Genomic DNA, 20,631 nt, shown 5'->3' with positions numbered 1-20,631 from the left:
ACTTTCCTCTGCTATGGGGTTTGATGAATGTCCTCAGGCAAAAATTTTAAAAAGCTGCAAACTCACAATTCTTATCATTTCCAGCTACTGTTTTTCAAGAGTAAACTCTCCTCTAGCTTCCTTCTGCTTTTGGATACTTTCCACTTTATTTAAGTATATTTTTTACATATTTTATAATTATTATCTGTGGGAAGGTTCAAGAGACTGCTTTACTCTCCACCATTACTGGAAATTCCCCCTGTGGGATGGATTTTAAAATATTAAGAATCTAATATTTATGAAGCTGAAATGTATCTTGGGCTTCAGGAAAAAAAATCTAAGGTGAATCCCATGTTTCTACAAGGATATTAAAATCATTATTATGACTGGATTCCATATGTTCAAAAAGCTTTAGGACAGACTGCATATATTAAGTAGAGACATGGAAGATATATTTTTAAAAGACCCAAATAAAGCTTCTGGAGATGAATATTACAGTGTCTAAGGTGAAAAATACACTGTAAGAGATTTAATGGCAACGTAGACAATGCAGAAGAAAACTCAAAGACATATCAACAGAAACTATTCAAAACAAAACACACAGAGAAAAAAAAGACTGAAAAGAAATAAACAGAACATCAGCAAATTGTAGAACAAGTTCAAGGGGCCAAAATGCTTCTAATTGAGTTCTCAAAGGAAGCACAGGGACTTCCCTGGTGGCTCAGTGGTTAAGAATCCGCCTGCCAGTGCAGGGGACATGCGTTCAATCCCTGGTCCAGGAAGATCCCACAAGCTGTGGAGCAACTAAGCCCATGCACCACAACTACTGAGCCTGCGCTCTCTAGAGCCCATGAGCCACAACTACCGAGCCCACGTGCCACAACTACTGAAGTCCACACGCCTAGAGCCTGTGCTCCACAAGAAGAGAAGCCACCACATTGAGAAGCCCGCGCATTGCAACAAAGAGTAGCCCCCGCTCGCTGCAACTAGATAAAGCCCACGCACAGCAACAAAGATCCAACGCAGCCAAAAATAAATTAATTTTAAAAAAATTTTTTTAAAAAGGAAGGAAGCACAGAAAAATATTTGAAGAAATAATTTCCACATATGATTAAAAACTGTAAACCCACATTGAACCCAGATTTAAGAAGTTCAACAAGTTCCAAGTATAAGAAACATAAAACTAAAAGTAGTAATATAATCAAATTTCTTAAAACAGTGATAAAGAGAAAATCTTAACAGGAGCAAGAGAAAAAAGACACATTATACACAGAGGAACAAATGTAAAAATTACAGCAGATTTCTCAATAAACACAAGCAAGAAGAGATTGCTATAATTTAATATCTTTAAAGTACTGAAAGCAAAAAAAAAACAGAAAACAACAACAAAAAAACCCACAAAAAAACAAAATCCCTGCCAACTTAGATTTACTTAAATAGTGAAAATATTTTTCAAAGACTAAAGTGAAATACTGAATTTTCAGACATACAAAAGTTGAAAGAATTTATCACCACAAACCTACACAACTTGAAATGATAAAGGAAGTCCTTCAAGACGTAGAAAAATGATACCAGACGGAAACCTGAATCTATACAAAGTACTAAAGAGCACACTGGTAATAGTAACTAACTAGGTGTATATTTTTCTTATTTTCAAATTTCTTTAAAAGATAATTGACTGTTTAAAGCAAAACAAGTAACAATATACTGTGGAGGCTATAACATATATAGAAGTAAAATGTATGACAACAATAGCACAAAGGCCAGGAAGAGAGAACGGAAGCATAGTGTTGTAGGGTCTTTACACTATACATGAGCTAGTAAAATATCAGTTGAAGTTAGTCCTTGATAAGCTACAAACTTCACAGCAACCAGTAACACAACATAAAGAATTATAACTATGTATTAATTTCTTTGTTGTTGATGTAAAAAATTACCACACACGTTAGCAGCTTAAACCACACAAATTTATCATTTAGAGTTCTATAAGCAAGAAACCCAACAAATACAGATCTCATTGGGCTATACCAAGTGGCTGGCAGGGATGTGCTCCTTTTTGGAGGCTTTAGGACAGAATTCATTTCCTAGCCTTTTCCAGTTTCCAGAGGCCAGGCACTCTCCTTGGCTCAAGGTCTTTTTCCTCCATCTTCAAAGCAAGTAATGTTACCTTTCTCTGTGTCCTCCACACATCTTCCTCTTCTACTTTTAGAAGAAGGACCCTTGTGACTAAAATGGGCCTACTCAGAAAATATGATAATCTCCCTATTTTAGAGTCAGCTGTTTGAAAACCTTAATTCTATCTGCAACCCAAATAGCTCTTTGCCATGTAACGTGACATATTCACAGGTTCCTGGGATTAGGAAAGTGACATCTTTGGGGTGAGGGGTGGGGGGTCATTTTTTGGTTTTGTTTTGTTAATTAATTAATTAATTTGGCTGTGTTGGGTCTTCGTGTTGCTGCACACAGGCTTTCTCTAGTTGTGGCGAGCAGGGGCTACTCTTTGTTTTGGTGTGCGGGCTTCTCATTGCAGTAGCTTCTCTTGTTGCAGACTATGGGCTCTAGGTGCATGGGCTTCAGTAGTTGTGGCACGTGGGCTCAGTAGCTGTGGCTCGTGGGCTCTAGAGCACAGGCTCAGTAGTTGTGGTGCATGAGCTTAGCTGCTCCGCAGCATGTGGGATCTTCCCGAACCAGGGCTTTAACTCGTGTCCCCTGCATTGGCAGGTGGATTCTTAACCACTGAGCCACCAGGGAAGCCCAAGGGGTCATTTTTTAACTATCACAACTAATAAGTCAATAAAAGAGGTAAAATGGAATGAAAAATAATTAATTCAAAGAAAAGCATAAAAATAGGGATAAATGAACAAAGAACACATGGGACAAATAGAAAACTAATACTAAGTAGGTAGATTTGAATCCCATCACATCAATAATCATATTAAATGGTCTAAACAATCCAAGTAATTGACAGAGATTGTCAGATTGGATAAAAAGCAACAATCAGCTCTATGAAGCCTATAAGAAAGCCACCTTAAATATAAAGACACAAACAGGTTAAAGGTAAAAGGATGGGAAAAGATATATCTTGCTAATACTAACCAAAGAAAGCCTGACTGGCTATATTAATATCAGACAAAACAGATTTCAGAGCAAATAATGCTACCAGAGATAAAGAGGATAAATTTTATCATGATAAAGGGGTTAGTTCATCAAGAAGACACAACAATCCTAAACATTTATACATCAAATAATAGAACTTCAAAGTACATGAAGCAAAAGCTAATCTAACACTAAGGAGAAACATATATCTACAAATATAGTGTGATATTTCATCACCTCTCTAAATAACTGATAGAAATTAATAGAAAATAAGCATACAGAAGATCTGAACAACACTAGCCAATTTGATCTAATTGACATTTATATAACACTTGCCCAACAATAATAGGATACATATTCTTTTCAAGTGCACTTGGAACATTCACCAAGATAGACCATATTCTCAGCATTGAAACAGGTCTCAATAAATTTAAAAGGATTCAAGTCATACAATGTTCACTGGCTACAATGGCATTAAATTACCAATCAATAATACAACAACATCTGGAAAATCCCCCAAAACATTTGGAAACTACATAATATACTTCTAAATAATCCAAAAGTCAAAGAAGTAGTCAAAAGGGAAATTTAAAAGTGTTTTGATCTGAATAAACTAAACACAATATCAAAATCTGTAGGATGTGGCTAAAACTATACTTAGAGGGAAATTTATAGCACTAAAATACCCATGTTAGAAAAGAAGGAAGTCTCAAATCAACAACCTCAGATTACACCTTAAGAAACTAGAAAAGAGCAAATGAAATCCAAATTAAACAGCAGAAATGAAACAATAAAAATTAGACAGAAATCAATAAAATAGAAAATAGAAAAGCAATAGAGAAAAAGAAATGAAACCAAAGATTGTCTTTGAGAAAACCTAGCCAGTCTGATCAGAAGGAGGGAGAGAATCCATTTCTTAGCCTTTTCCAGTTTCTACAGGCCACGTACTCTTCTTGGCTAATGGTCCCCTTCTCCATCTTCCAAGCAAGCAATGTTACATCTCTCTGTGTCCTTCCATAGTTACATCTTCCTAAGATACAATAAGTAATTGTATTGCTATACATTAGCAACAAACAGAAACTGAATTTTTAAAAATATCAATTATAATAGCATCAAAAATGAAATACTTAGGGATAATTCTGACAAGATGTGTAAAATCTGTACCCTGAAACACACTGCTGAGGGAAGTTAAAGATGACTTAAACAAATGGAAAGATATACTGTGTTCATGGATCAGTAGACAGACTCACTATTATTATAAGGCTATGAATTCTCCCCAGATTGATCTACAGTCTTAACATAACCCCAATCAAAATCCCAGAAAGCTTTTTAAAAAGAAATTGACAAGATGATTCTAAAATGTATATGGAAATATAAAGGACTTAGAAGAGCCAAAACAATGTTCAGATTTACACTATCTGATTTAAAGACTTATTACAAAGCTATAGTTAACAAGACAGTGTGGTATTGATGTCAATATAGACAAATAAATCAGTGGAACCAAATAGTGTCCAGAAATAGATTCATAAACATATGGTTAACTGATTTTCAATAAAAGTGACAAGCAATTCACTTGCTTGAAAATGGATGGTAAAAATATGGTGCCAGCACAATTTGATACTCATATGCCAAAAAACAAAACAAAACCCTCCCATCCACAGCTCTCTCCATGCACAAAAAAAATTCTAGACCTAAATTTAAAACTTAAAACTATAAAACCTTTAGAAAACTTAGGAGAACACTTTCTTAGATACAATATCAAAAGCATGATCCTGTCTGCATTCTCCATCAAAAAAAAAAAAAAAAGCATTATCCATAAAAAGAAACTGACACACTGGACATCATCAAAATTAATATCTGCTCCTCAAAAGACACTGCTTACAAAATGTCCACTGACAGATGAATGCATAAAGAAGATGTATACAATGGAATGCTACTCAGCCATAAAAAGAACAAAATCATGCCATTTGTAGCAACATGGATACAACTAGAGATTATCATACTTAAGTGAAGCAAGTCAGAAAGAGAAAGACAAACACCAAATGATATCACTTATATGTGGAACCTAAAATATGGCAAAAATGAACCTATCTAAAAAACAGAAACAGACTCACAGACATAGAGATCAGACTTGTGGTTGCCAAGGGGAAGGCATGGAGGGAGAGGGATGAACTGAGAGTTTGAGGTTGGCAGATGCAAACTATTACATTTAGAATGGATAAACAAGGTTCTACTGTATAGCACAGTGAGCTATATCCAGTCTTCTGGGATAAACCATAATGGAAAAGAATATTAAAAAAAGAATGTATCTATCTATCTATATCTATACATAGATAGATAGATAGATATGTATAACTGAGTCGCTTCGCTGTATAGCAGAGATTGGCACAACATTGTAAATCAACTATATTTCAATTTAAAAATCAATTTTAGAAAAAGACACTGCTTACAGAATGAAAAGCAAGTCACAGACTGAGAGAGCATATTTGTAAGTCCCTTATCTGATAAATGACTTACATGCAAAATATATATGTGTGTGTGTGTGTATATATATATATATATATATATATATATATATATATATGAAAACAGCCCAATTTTTTGTATTGGGGGAAAATATGAACGCTTTACCAAAAACATATGGATGGCAAATAAGCACATGAAAAGATGTTCAACATCATTAATATTTAGGGAAATGCAAATCAAAACCATAATGAGAATATGGGGATATATGTATACATATAGCTGATTCACTTCGTTATACAGCAGGAACTAACACAAAACTGTAAAGCAATTTCACTCCAATAAAGATGTTAAAAAATAAATAAATAAAATAAAATAAAATGGCACTATAGAGGTACCACAAGGGAATAATGAAAGAAGCATTAAAAGTACTAAAAAGCAAAGCTTAAAAAAAAAAAAAAGATACTATCACACACCTATTACAATATCTAAAATGAGAAAGACTAACCATACCAAGTGATGGTGAGAATGCAGAGCAACTGGAACTTTCATACATTACTAAATGGGAATGTAAAATGGTACAACTATTTGGGAAACAGTTTGGCAATTTCTTAAAATATTAAATATAGACCTATAATATGACCCAGCTATTCCACTCCCAGGTATTTGACCAAGAGAAATTTAAACATATGTCCTTACAAAGATCACACAAATGTTCACAGCAGCTTAAAAAATCTGGAAACAACCCAAATGTCCATCAACAGGTGAACGGATAAACGATGACATGTCCATACAATGGAACACTATTCAGTAATTAAAAGAACCAACTACTGACACATACTACAACAAGGATGAAAATCAAGATATTATGCTAAGTGAAAGAAGCCAGACACAAAAGACTACATGTTGCATGGTTCCATTCACATGAAAAGTCCAGAAAAGGCAAAATTTACAGAGACAGCAGATTAGAGGATACCTGGGGTTGGGGGTGGGAGTAGGAATGGCACAAGGGAAGTTTTGGAGGTTATGGAAATGTTAACTAACTGGTTGTGGTTATGATATACAACTCTATACATTTACTAAAGTCACTGAATTGTACACTTAAAAGGAATGGGTTTTATGGTATATAAATTATACCTCAATAAAATTGTTAAAAAGAAGAGTACATAGGGCTTCCCTGGTGGCGCAGTGGTTGAGAATCTGCCTGCTAATGAAGGGGACACGGGTTCAAGCCCTAGTCTGGGAGGATCCCACATGCCGCAGAGTGGCTAGGCCCGTGAGCCACAACTACTGAGCCTGCGTGTCTGGAGCCTGTGCTCCACAACAAGAGAGACCGCGATAGTGAGAGGTCTGCACACTGCAATGAAGAGTGGTCCCTGCTTGCCACAACTAGAGAAAGCCTTCACACAGAAACGAAGACCCAACACAGCAAAAATAAATAAATAACCTACTCCAACATCTCCTAAAAAAAAAATAATCCACCTGCCAATGCAGGGGACACGGGTTCAAGCCCTGGTCCGGGAAGATCCCACGTGCCTCAGAGCAACTAAGCCCATGTGCCACAACTACTAAGCCTGCGCTCTAGAGCCTGCGAGCCACAACTACTGAGCCCGTGTGCCACAACTACTAAGCCTGTGTGCCACAACTACTGAAGCCTGCACACCTAGAGCCCATGCTCCGCAACAAGAGAAGCCACTGAAATGAGAAGCCCACGCACCACAACGCAGAGTAGCCCGCGCTCGCTGCAACTAGAGAAAGCCTGCACGCAGCAATGAAGACCCAAAGCAGCCACAAATAAATAAATAAATTTCTTTAAAAAAAAGAGTACATAATGTAAATATGATTCTGTTTATTTAAAAACCCTAGAAAATCTATAATAACCTAAAGCAGATCAGTGGTTGCCTAGGAATAAGGGAGGGAGTGGGAAAGACATTACAAAGTGACAGGAGAAAATTTGGGGGGTAATGATATGTTCATTATCTTTTTTGTGGTGATGGTTTTATGGGTATATACATATGTCAAAAAATAATCAAGTTGTACACTTTAACATATACAGTTTAGGGACTTCCCTAGTGGTCCAGTGGTTAGGACTCTGTGCTTCCACTGCAGGAGGCACAGGTTTGATCTCTGGTCAGGGAACTAAGATCCCACAAGCTGCACAGTGTGGCCAATAAATAAACAAATAAACCATTTTTTAAAAAAACAGGTACAGTTTATGATACAATTATACTTCAATAAAGCTGCTTTAAAAAAGTATGGTATCCACAGAAGAGCAAACATTCCATTCACTGTAGCTGGAGTGGAAAGTAGAAAGGAGTACCAAAAGAGCCATTCATGCAGCCAAAAATGTATTGTTAATGGCTGCACTATGTCACTTTCCCCTTATTAGATAGACTGCTTCCACTTTTTAATTAAATAAATACCAGCTCACCATTGTGAGTGAAGCTCCTTCTTTCTTAAGGAATTACTGCTTTAGAATAAATTCCCAGAAGTAGAAGCATAGGAATATTCTTAAGTAAGGCAGGCAGATTTTTATTTTTAAAGAAACAGTTTGTTTATTATTATTATTATTTAGTTATTTTTAAAGAAATAGGAAAAGGAGATGTGGAGCAAATTATTTTACTTTAGAAACTATGAAGTAATACTGAAAATTTTCAGAAATGGTATAGGGTCAGGGAGACTTGGGTGGAATTTCCTTGGGACAATTTTTTCTGGCACTTGGCAGAATCATAAAAACTAATCCAACTGTGAACAAACCATAAGTCATAAATCATGCCCCAGATGGATACACCTGTTTTTTCTTCAAGGAAGCTTTATTCAGAATGATGAAAGGTTTCTATTCACATTCTTTTTCTCCATCTCCTCATTTCTCTCTCCCTCCTTCTCCCTTTTCCTCCTCTCTCCTTCTTCCCTGCCTTTATTCTGGGGCTACCCTCTCCAAACACAGCAAGCCAGCCCCAGTGATTAATACCATAATTCAAAATGACAAAAAATATCCTCCATCATGAGCTATTCTGTTTTGAGTAGGAGCCTGCAGGGCACACACAGGATGTTCATGCTTATCCAGGTAGTATCACCACAGACCAGGTAGAAGCCCTCCTTGATAAGACACATGCTACACTAGTGCCTACTTAATATTAAAAAATGACTCACAAAAATTCAGCTTTCAACATATTTTTTATTGGAGACACAATTGTATTAAAATAAAACAAGGGACTTCCCTGGTGGCGCAGTGGTTAAGAATCCACCTGCCAATGCAGGGAACATGGGTTTGATCCCTGGTCCAGGAAGATCCCACATGCCGTGGAGCAACTAAGCCCATGCGCCACAACTACTGAGCCTGTGCTCTAGAGCCCGCAAGCCACAACTACCGAAGCCCTCACGCCCTAGAGCCTGCGCACCACAACTACTGAGCCCACGCGCTGCAACTACTGAAGCCCGCGCACCTCTGGGGCCCGCGTGCTGCAACTGCTGAGCCCGCGTGCTGCACCACGCACCTAGAGTCCATGCTCTGCAACAGGAGAAGCCACCGCAATGAGAAACCCGCGCACTTCAATGAAGAGTAGCCCCCACTCGCTGCAACTAGAGAAAGCCTGCATGTAGCAATGAAGACTCAATGCAGCCAAAAACAAAGCAAAACTATTATTGTCACTAACAAAAATCCTACTAGAGGAAAGACAGTATCTTTCTGCAGTAGCAAAGCCAGTGGAGCTGAATGATACATCCCAACCCCATTCTCAGTAACATCCCAACCCATATTCTCAGAATATGGCAGGGTTTATGTTTGTAATAGTTAGTTACAAAGTTATGTCTTCTCAGAATCTCCTTGAGAAACTAAGACCACCCATGAAAGGAGAAAGGGGGAAGGATGACAGGAGTGTTCACTAAGATATGGCTGTTTTTGAGACTGTTTTTCCTGTGGCTCAAGTTCTGCCAATTAGCAAGCAGCTGTTAATAGATCCACAACAAGACCCTCTTCACTTCATAACTTAACTTACAAAGTAGTCAACAAACATATTTTCAAATTCATTTCACACAGTAAAAAAAACCAGATAATCACATCAACAAACGACAAAAACCACATGATCATCTCAATAGATACAGAAAAAGCATTTGACAAAATTCAACATCTATTCATGATAAAAACTCCTACCAAAGTGGATATAAAGGGAACATATCTCAACATAATAAAAGCCACTTATGACAAACCCACAGCCAACATAATACTAAACAGTAAAAAGCTGAAAGCCTTCCCACTAAATTCTGGAACAAGACAAGGATGCCCACTCTCATCACTCTATTCAGATAGTATTGGAAGTCCTAGCCACAGCAATCAGACAAGAAAAAGAAATAACACGTATCCAAATTGGTAGGGAAGAGGTAAAATTGTTATTATATGCAGGTGACATGATACTCTATATAGAAAACCCTAAAGACTCCACACAAAAACTATTAGAACTGATAAATGAATTCAGCAAGGTAGCAGGATACAAGATTAATATACAGAAATCTGCTGCATTTCTTTATACTAACAATGATATTATCAGAAAGAGAAAGTTTAAAAAATCCCACTTAAAATCACATCATGTGAAGACCAGATACTATAAAACTCTTAGAGGAAAACATAGGCAGAACACTCTCTGACGTAAATTGCAGCAAGACCTTTTTTGATCCACCTCCTAGAGTAATGAAAATAAAAATAGAAATAAACAAATGGGGGCTTCCCTGGTGGTGCAGTGGTTGAGAGTCTGCCTGCCAATGCAGGGGACATGGGTTAGTGCCCCGGTCCAGGAAGATCCCACATGCCACGGAGTGGCTGGGCCCATAAGCCATGGCCGCTGAGCCTGAGCGTCCGGGGCCTGTGCTCTGCAACGGGAGAGGCCACAACAGTGAGACGCCCACGTTCCACAAAAACAAACAAACAAAAACACAAATGGGACCTAATGAAACTTAAAACCTTTTGCATAGCAAAGGAAACCATAAACAAAGCTAAAAGACAACCCACAGAATGGGAGAAAATATTTGCAAATGAAGTGAACAACAAGGGATTAATCTCCAAAATATACAAACAGTGCATGCAGCTCAATATCAAAAAAACCAAACAACCCAATCAAAAAATGGGCAGAAGACCTAAATAGACACTTCTCCAAAGAAGACAAACAGATGGCGAACAGGCATATGAAAAGATGCTCCACATAGCTAATTATTAGAGAAATGCAAATCAAAACTACAATGAGATATCACCTCACATCCATCAGAATGACCATCATCAAAAACTCTAAAATAATAAATGCTGGAGAGGGTATGGAGAAAAGGGAACCCGCCTACACTGTTGGGGGGGATGTAAATTGGTGCAGCCACTACAGAGAGCAGTATGGAGGTTCCTTAAAAAACTAAAAATAGAACTACCATATGATCCAGCAATCCCACTCCTGGGCAGACACCTGGAGAAAACCATAATTCAAAAAGATACATGCACCCCAGTGTTCACTGCAGCACTATTTACAATAGTGAGAACATGGAAGCAACCTAAACGTCCATTGATAGATGAATGGATAAAGAAGATGTGGTACATATATACAATGGAATATTACTCAACCATAAAAAAGAACAAAATAATGCCATTTGCAGCAACATGGATGGACCTAGAGATTGTCATACTGAGTGAAATAAGTCAGACACAGAAATACAAATATCATATGATGCCGCTTATATGTGGAATCTTAAAAAAAGGGTACAAATGAACTTATTTACAATACAGAAGTAGAGTCACGGATATAGAAAACAAACTTACGGTTACCAGGGGATGGGGAGGGGGATAAACTGGGAGATTGGGATTGACAAATATGCAACATCTTATAATAAACTATAATGGAAAAGAATTTTAAAAAGAATGTAGATACATATATTTATACATATATACGTATAGATATATACATGACCAACTCACTTTGCTGTACACCTGAAACTAACATGATAAATCAACTGTAATTCAATTTTAAAAAACACCAGATAATCAGATAAAAGAGCCAGAAGATTCAGAAGATTAGAGGAGAAAGTGTGCAGGTATAGTGAGAAAAAAATAAGGAAAAAGTATTATGTTTCAGGCACTAATACTTTTGAAAAAGGAAAAGTACAATAGCAGGGATTTTTGCATACCCACACACAACAAGGAAACAGGCTGCCCAGTTTTTCTCTTGATGCAACAAGCCACTAATGTAAGATTAGAATGGCGGGGGTTGGGGGGTGTTGAGGGAGCACTTAGTGAATATATGCACACAGTACAGGAAGGGTCTAGGTCAGTGAGGGGTGAGAAACCCACAAAACTTGTCCAGGTCAGAGGGCTGGAAGGGGGTCTGGGGCTGAAAAATTTTTGGTGTCTGCTGCTCAGATAACTGAGAATGAGAATCTGGAGAAAACTAGGTCCTGAGAGATTCCAAATTTGTCAGGAAGTAATAGCCAGAAGAATAAATGAACCCTTGGCAAAAATTTCACATGCCTAAAGGATTAAAGGGAAGATTTTAAAACAAAAACCAAAAGAAAGCAACCAAGCAAAAAACCTTAAAAAACAGATCAAACCAAAACAAAAATATGGATGAAGAGAAACAGAACTCCTTGGGTTTCTGTCCTTGGTTATGCAAGGCTCTTCTCTGTTGCTGCCCACTCTCCATGCCTCTACCTTGGGATAAGAGCTAAGTAAGTTCCAACCTTCTGTAAAGTCAGCAAAAGAGTTTTCCTTGGGAATAAAAGGCAGCAGAGAGGTGTCCAAGAGCTTGGCTCACTTATCCTTCTCAGTCATCTGTTCTACAGAAAGCCACCGGCTTGCAGGGGTTGAAATGCTGTAATATTGACTAGAAACGGGGAAATGGTGCCGGTAGGGAAAGGAGCACCTCAGTTTTTCTAAAGTCAAACCTTACGTGTGGGGATACCTAATTGGACCTTCATTCCCTGGGCTCAAAGAGAACACTCCTCCTTTCACAAAGCAGGATTGGCAGCAATTAATTGCCAGTGGCTCAACTCCTGGTACTGTAAATGTGCCGGTACCCAATTAACAAGTCTTCATGCTCCTCCTGCCAACAATTCAGAGGTTCATGATACAGAAAGGATGAAGTACTTAAACCAAGCAGTACAAGCTTCTCCTTCTCTAAGTTGAGAAAAGGGAATAAATTAATGACATTCCTCTCCACTTCTGGAATTGCTGAAGGTCCATAATACCTACTCTTGAATGCAATATATATATGTTTTCAAAAGAATGAAAAATGCTGACAACCCCATGCATTTGCAACTCTGCAGGCATTTCAGGCAAGACAAGAGTAATTTATGATACAATTTCTTCCTCCTTTGGATGCAGACTTTCTTGACCTACCTTAGTGAAAACAGTGCAGTACAAACTATTGCTGCTAGTCAGTCATCCCTAATTAGAAGGAGATCTGCAGTGCATACATTTCTCTTACTCTCCCTAATGTATTGAGCAGAAGTTTGAACTCCAAGTCCTCTCCTAAAAGAAATGCCTAGCAATTAACTATTCTGAATGTACAAGGAGTTCTTACCACCCTTCCAGAGCTATCCTTGGCCTTCAGAATGAGAATCAAGCTCCTAAGCATGGCATATAAGGTCAAATGTAACTTGTCTGGATCTGAAGACTTCACTTTGCCCCATTTTTCAACAATGCTTGCAGTTCCCAACATGTGATGCCAAATGCCTATGTGCGACACTGCACAAAGCCCACTCTCACTCCTAGGGCTTCAAAGTTCAAGTTCAATATTCCTCCCCCCATGTCCACCCACTCTCCATGTTAGACCATAAAGCCTGAGATCCTGTTCACTAGAAGCAATTTATTGCCACTGCCTATGACTGGTGAACAAGAAAAAGAACTCCCCAGCCAACACAACTTCAGGATCCTCCCTCCAGCATATACCTGAATTTCGTAAGGCCTAAGTTTGAGTTTTTATCATCTTCCAGAAGACCGTCACGTCTAAATCTACAATAGTTCTAATTTTACTGGTCCAATTTTATTGATCATAATTATCCTGTGGTGTGCTAGAGCCAGGTCATATGCCGACTATGTTCATCTCTGCCAACTCTGTGTTCAGTGACTTCATGTTGGTAGCTTGAAATTGGTCACGGTGGTAGTATTTACACCATGAAAAGTGGCAAAGTCTACAACACAGGGCTTGACTTTGTTTTCTGGGGGAAAACCCAGTTGTGAACCATTTACCACACCACACTGTTATCCCTACAATGATCTATACTTCCTCTCCTTTAAAACCCAACCTCCTTTTCTTCCAAATATTCAATTCAAATGATCAGAAAGTCACCTGTATGCTCAATCACTTCATGTTTTGTTCCCTATACCTCCTGCAGGAGAGGCTACACAAATTTTCAGGATCTGGTGCAAAATGAAAATTTGGGCTTCCATGTTCAAAAATTAAGAATTTCAAGATAATGAGAGCAGAGCATTAAATCAAGAACAAGGCCTTTCTAAGTGTGGGGAATGTGCAGGTCACATGCCCATAAAGTGATCCCTGACCTCCTACTCTTTTTTTTTGGCCATACCACATGGCACGTGGGATCTTAGTTCCCTGAGCAGGGGTTGAACGCAAGCCCCATGCATTGGAAGCTTGGACTGGACCACTAGGGAAGTCCCTGACCTCCTATTCTTTTTTTTTTTTTTTACACATTCACAGAATATTTTTTAAAATTTATGTATTTATCTTTTATATTTATTTTTGGCTGTGTTGGGTCTTCGTTTCTGTGCGAGGGCTTTCTCCAGTTGCAGTGAGCGGGGTCCACTCTTCATCGCAGTGCATGGGCCTCTCACTGTCACGGCCTCTCCCGTTGCGGAGCACAGGCTCCACATGTGCAGGCTCAGTAGTTGTGTCACGGGCCTAGACGCTCCGTGGCATGTGGGATCTTCCTGGACCGGGGCACGAACCCACGTCCCCTGCATTGGCAGGCGGATTCTTAACCACTGCACCACCAGGGAAGCCCTGACCTCCTATTCTTAAGTGTAAGCCTGCCCTTCCCTGAGGATACTGTTTCCCATCTATCTCTACAATATGATGGCTACTTATTCTCCCACACTTTAGGATTAAAGGTAGGTTGCTATTTTATTTGCTCCCCTTCTCAATGCCTTTGCAAATCATTACTCTTCTATATTCTTTGTAAAAACCTCTTCTCCTTTGCTATCTTGCTGCACAATAATTCAACTCTCATCATAGCTGTCATCTCTCAACTTACTCATTACTCCTCCTACTTTACTGATGGCTTTGACATCTGGATCTCAAAATTCCTCTTCACTGCAAGTCTTGCGTCAAGAGTAAGCAGATTAAGAGGACAGACTCCGGATAGAATCACATTGCTGGGTTTCAGTCTTGGTACTACTACCACATATAGCTATGTTGCCATGTTCCTTAACCTTTCTTTTCCTGAGTTTCCTCATTTATAAAATAAAGATGGTAATAGTAATTCACAGGATTTGTTGCATAGATTAAAACAGTTGATTCGTGTAAAGGGTTTGAAATAGTACCTGACATAGTACTAAGTACACAGTACTTACTAATAGTAGTAAGTACTTAGTAAACATTAGCTACTACTGCTGTCATCATTATCATCCTTATTGAAGTCTATCTCAGTGTCTACATGGATAACTCATTCAACATGTTCTATGAGCTCCCTGTCACCAATAAATTTCTTCTCTGCTCTACCCCAGCAACTCTCTTCCATAGCTTCACCCTAGATCCTCTAATCACCATATCTTCTCCACCTCCAGAATATTAAATTCAAATATCTCACTCTCTGACGACTACCTTCTGTCCTTCCAGCACATTTACCTGTCCCCCTATATCTGCTTCCCAACATCGAAACCTCTGAATGCCAGACTCCTCTACTGAATCTCTTTCAGCCCCTCCTATTTTTGTCTCTTTTCCTTTCTTCTTATATCTCTCTTTCATCCACTCTCTTGACAACAACCTCAGTCTCAACGCCCCAATTTCCTTCTACACAAAATTGGCAAAGTTCTAATCTTGGATGAATCAAACTATCAGCCTTTTCTTGACAGGGTTGCTGAGAGCTACTGAGGAGAATCATACAACTATAATTATAAATTCATGGTCTCCACCTTCAATGACACCCAGCAATCTTTCTATTTCCTTACCTAGTTTACAATCTCCTACCCCTCACAATGTCCATTTCAGGCCTTTACCACTCTCTCCAGACCTCTCATTTTCCTGCCTACTACCCACCTAACCCCACTCTACCTACCTCTGCTTCTACTTTCAATAAATGATCTATCCCACTTCAGAAAAAACAAGAATGAGATTAGAACTACCACAATTTCCTCCTATCAAACCTAAAAGTCCACCTTAGCCGCAACTATATCCACCCATTTCTTCCTATCACAATGAAGGAGATGTCTCTCCGCCTGCTTAAGGCTAATCTTGTGCTCTGTGCTCTGGATTCTTTTTTGTTTTTTAATAAATTTATTTATTTATTTATTTATTTATTTATTTATTTTTGGCTGCATTGGGTCTTCGTTGCTGCACGCAGGTTTTTTGTGTGTGTGTCAGGCACTGCCTTTTTAAAAACTTTTTATTTTGCAAAGTTGCAAACATAGTACAGAGTTCCTAAATACTCTTCACCTTGTTTCTCCTAAGGTTAACATCTTACATATATATATTTTTTAATTGATTTTTTTACAATTTATTTATTTTTTATTTATTATTTATTTTTGGCTGTGTTGGGTCTTCGCTGCTGTGCACGGCTCTTCTCTAGTTGCGGTGAGTGGGGGCTACTCTTCGTTGTGGTGCGCAGGCTTCTCACTGAGGTGGCTTCTCTTGTTGCAGAGCACAGGCTCTAGGCGTGTGCACTTCAGTAGTTGTGGCACATGGGCTCAGTAGTTGTGGCTCACAGGCTCTAGAATGCAGGCTCAGTAGTTGTGGCGCACGGGCTTAGTTGCTCCGCGGGATGTGGGATCTTCCCGGACCAGGGCTCGAACCCGTGTCCCCTGCATTGGCAGGCGGATTTGCAACCACTGCGCCACCAGGGAAGCCCCCTTACACATATATTGAAGCCAGAAAATTAACATTCATATAGTACTGTTAACTAATCACCTTATTTGAATATTGCCTGTTTTCCACTGTCTTTTTTCTTGTCCATGACTCATCCAGCATCCAACACTGCATTTAGTTGTATCTCCTTTGTTCCCTCCAGTCTATGACAGTTCTTTCTCTTTCATGATCTTGACGTATTTTAACACTACTAGTTTTGTAGAAGGTCCTTCCATTTGGGTTTTTTTTTTTTTAACATCTTTATTGGAGTATAATTACTTCACAATGGTGTGTTAGTTTCTGCTTTATAACAAAGTAAATCAGCTATACACATACATATATCCTCATATCTCCTCCCTCTTGTGTCTCCCTCCCACCTCCCTATTCCACCCCTCTAGGCGGTCACCAAGCACCACGCTGATCTCCCCGTGCTACGTGGCTGCTTCCCACTATCTATTTTACATTTGGTAGTATATATAAGTCCATGCCACTCTCTCACTTCATCTCACCTTACCCTTCCCCCTCCCCGTGCCCTCAAGTTCATTCTCTATGTCTGCGTCTTTATTCCTGTTGCGTGCGGGCTTTTTCTCTAGTTGCAGTGAGGGGGGCTACTCTTCGTTGTGGTGCAGGGGCTTCTCCTTGTGGTGGCTTCTCTTGTTGTGGAGCATGGGCTCTAGGCACGCCGGCTTCAGTAGTTGTAGCTCACGGGCTCTAGAGCACAGGCTCAGGAATTGTGGCACTCGGGATTAGCTACTCTGCAGCACATGGGATGTCCCAGACCAGGGATCGAACCCATGTCCCCTGCATTGGCAGGTGGATTCTCAACCACTGCGCCACCAGGGAAGCCCTGTGCTCTGGATTCTAACCCACCTGCCTTATAAGGCATGGTTCTTAAAGTGTGGTTCCCAGACTAGCAGCATCAGCACTCGAGGAACTTGTTACAAATGCAAATTCTCAGGCCCCACTCTAAACCTACTGAATCAGAAACTTTGGAGCTCGGGCCCAGCAATCTGTTTTGAACGAGGCCTCCAAGTGATTTTGACACTTGTTAAAGTTTGAGAACCTCAGCTCTGAGGGAGTATTTATCATTTATCCCCTTTCCCATATCTTCAACTGTCTTCTTTAGTGAGATGGTTCCCTTGCCTGAAGAGCCTCCTACTTGATTGCTCCACGTACATTCTTGCACTTCTCCAGTCTACTCACCACACAAAACATATCTGATCATTTCATTCCCTGCTTAAGATAAACTAATACTTTAAGAAGGCCTCAAGGTTCTGCACACCTCTGAAGCCTGTTCTTTCTCCACTAGCTCTCCTGCTCTGTCTGCCAAGCAAGACCAGTCTCTCCCAACTTCCTGATCTTCCAATTTTCTAGGGCACCTAACAAACTTTGAAATTGTTATTCCTTCTGCCTGAATTACTCTTTGCCTGTTTCTTTTCCAAATTCCTACTTCTACTTTAAGTCTCAGCTTAAGCTTTCCTTACTTAGGGTGGCCTAACTTTACCCCTCAGTCTCGATTAGGTCTCTGTTGGATGCTCTTATAGCACTCCACTTACCCTCTCATAATGTGCATCAAGCTTATAATTATTTAATTATCATAAATGTCATGTCTATTTTCCTTGTCAGAGTGTATAAGCTCCATTAGCGCAGGAATCATGATCTTATTTGCTATAATATTCCTAGTGCCTTGCTTTTAGTACAGGACCTTGCAGATAGTAAATGTGTAACCAAGCCTTTGCATACACTGGATCTCCCTCCAGAATGTTTTTTATTACCTTTAAACCCCTAGTGAAATCCTACACATGCTTCAAGAAATAAGCATCTCAGTGAAGTCTTCCCTGTACATACACATCACCTGCCTGCTCAGGAGGATCACTTCTTCTTTTGTGTTCCTACTGTTCCTAAATCAACTAATGCAATAATTATACACTATCATAAATACCCATCTTCATGTCTGCGTCTCCACTAGACTGTAAACTCCCTGAGGGCACAGATCATGTCTTGTTTACCTTTATATCTGTAGTGCTCAGGAAAGTACCTGACATTTATAATAAATGTCCATAAATGTTTATGGGCATGTTGAACCTAACACTGTATATCTAATATTGCACTGAAAGGTTTTTTCTTAATATTAAATCTGGGTTCCAATTCTAACTTTGTTATTCATTAGCTGTATGATCTAATTGTTTAACCTCTTTGGGCCTCAGTTTCCTCACTAGTAAAATGGGGCTAATAATACATACTTGGAAATATTGCTATGAAAATTAAACAAAATGACATAATATAATGATTAGCACACACAGTGCCTAGCATGTAGTAGCCTCCCTACTATGGCTTCAACTTGATAGAGACTACTAGGACAAAACAAATACAAAAATAAGTCACAGCAATCAAGGGAGAATGAGCACAGAGTGAGTCATTCCTTTTAATCATTTGCCCAGGAAGATCAACAATGAAGAAACATAGTAAGCAGGATAAACTCTCCCGGTGGTATCTCCCTTGGCATACAAAGCTTGGTAAGAATTCACCCGAGACCTCTGGGCTAATGGCCACATCAAGCTCCCCAGCCCAGCAGGTCAGGTCTTAATCTGCAATACCAGGCATGGTTACTTCAGAGTGGAATAGAAACTACCTCATAAGGAATGTGATTACAGGAGGGAGACGGGGGAGGAGGAGGAGAACTTGACTGCAACCACATCAATCAAGTGTTTTGCAATCTGGCAGAAAACACTGCAGAATTATTGGTGGAGACTAACACCCACACAACTGCACTTACCTGTAGCCAAGAACCAGCTTAGACTAGATAATGAGCAGCCTTCTGCTTTTACCAAAACAATGGTCAGACCTGCACGGAAAGAATATCTCTAAGGTCAAATTACCTTGAACATCTGGGAAGCAGCACCTACTAAGATGACACCAAGCAGCTTTATACATACACTCCTCAGCCTATAACACTGCCCACAAGCACCAGCTTCATAACTCATGTATGCCAAATGTAAAAACAGATTAAACAGTTTCTTTGCTCCTTATTCATAATATGCTTACCTCTGCAGAGCTAGTGGTATTCAGATCACCTTGCTCATTCATTTTAGAAGCCTGTGTCACTGTAGCTACTTCTTCACTGGGACTCTCTCTCTTCCGAAGCTTCCTGATGAAGCTCTGCTGGTCACTGGAAGATAAGGTAGGTCTGAGTGGAGTTCTGGGTGGGCTCTGCCTCCTCCAAGATACCCTGCTCCAACCTAGCCCCAGAATATGTGGTACATCATCTTCAGGTAGAAAGTCCAAGTCATCTGCAATTTGGAATTTTTTTAAAAACACCAGCATAGAATTGGAAGAGTCTGTCCTAAAAGCCTGGCAGCTCTGGGGCCTGCTGCAGTCTGCCTGAATGCACATCTCTTCTAACCACCAAAAAGCATGGCAGGCAGAGTCCTGGCAGCAGGCAAACCAACATGTCTGGAGAGAGGGGGTTCCTTCAAGAAGCCGGAGGTGATTTTCTCCCCCAGATCTCAGGCCAACTCCAAATTGTGTCTTCGCCTGCTGGCACCTGCTCTCCTTGGCATCTAAAAACAAAGAATGAAAACATTTAAAAATGAAATAAAAACAGAGACTACATCTCTGTAAAGAGTCCTGAATACCAACATTTGAGGCTATTTTGAAGATTGGTTTTTAAGAGGGTGGGAAAGCTGTCTAGTAAGTGGAATAAAAGACACAAAAGAGAGTTTTTTGGCTCAGCATATTTTAGCTTGTAGAAGTACTGCTCCACATTCATCACTGGCTCCCCTCCTCAATGAGTCCCTTGCAAGTAGACCTTTTTAACAGAACTCCAGTTCATGAAACAAAAAAACAAACAAAAAAAAGAGCTCTTCTGATGGAAGTGTACTGAAGGATGGGGGCAGAGTCTCACCACTTGACCTCACATTCACCTCCAAGGCATTTCTCAGGGACAGTATGAAGATTATGGGACCAAAAGAGCAGCCAGCTGAAGAAGATGGAGTACTCTGCCCACTGAACTGGCAGCAACACAAATTGAGTACTCTTGACCTAT

General features: G+C 39.5%; 1 protein-coding gene across 2 annotated transcripts in view; it reads right to left on the bottom strand.

Annotated features, from left to right (window-relative positions):
* KIAA0319L (KIAA0319 like) overlaps window positions 1–20,631 on the bottom strand; it is a 110,422-nt gene that overhangs the window by 49,451 nt on the left and 40,340 nt on the right. For both annotated transcript variants that reach the window (XM_067011716.1, XM_059046827.2), the window contains exon 3: window positions 19,632–20,146. In XM_067011716.1, coding sequence (XP_066867817.1) covers window positions 19,632–20,146 — 515 coding nt within the window. The remainder of the gene's footprint in view (window positions 1–19,631; window positions 20,147–20,631) is intronic.

The sequence above is a fragment of the Kogia breviceps genome, chromosome 1 (genome assembly GCF_026419965.1).
Source record: "Kogia breviceps isolate mKogBre1 chromosome 1, mKogBre1 haplotype 1, whole genome shotgun sequence".
Classification (NCBI taxonomy): Eukaryota; Metazoa; Chordata; class Mammalia; order Artiodactyla; family Physeteridae; genus Kogia; species Kogia breviceps.
This window is presented reverse-complemented; position numbering and strand designations above follow the sequence as displayed.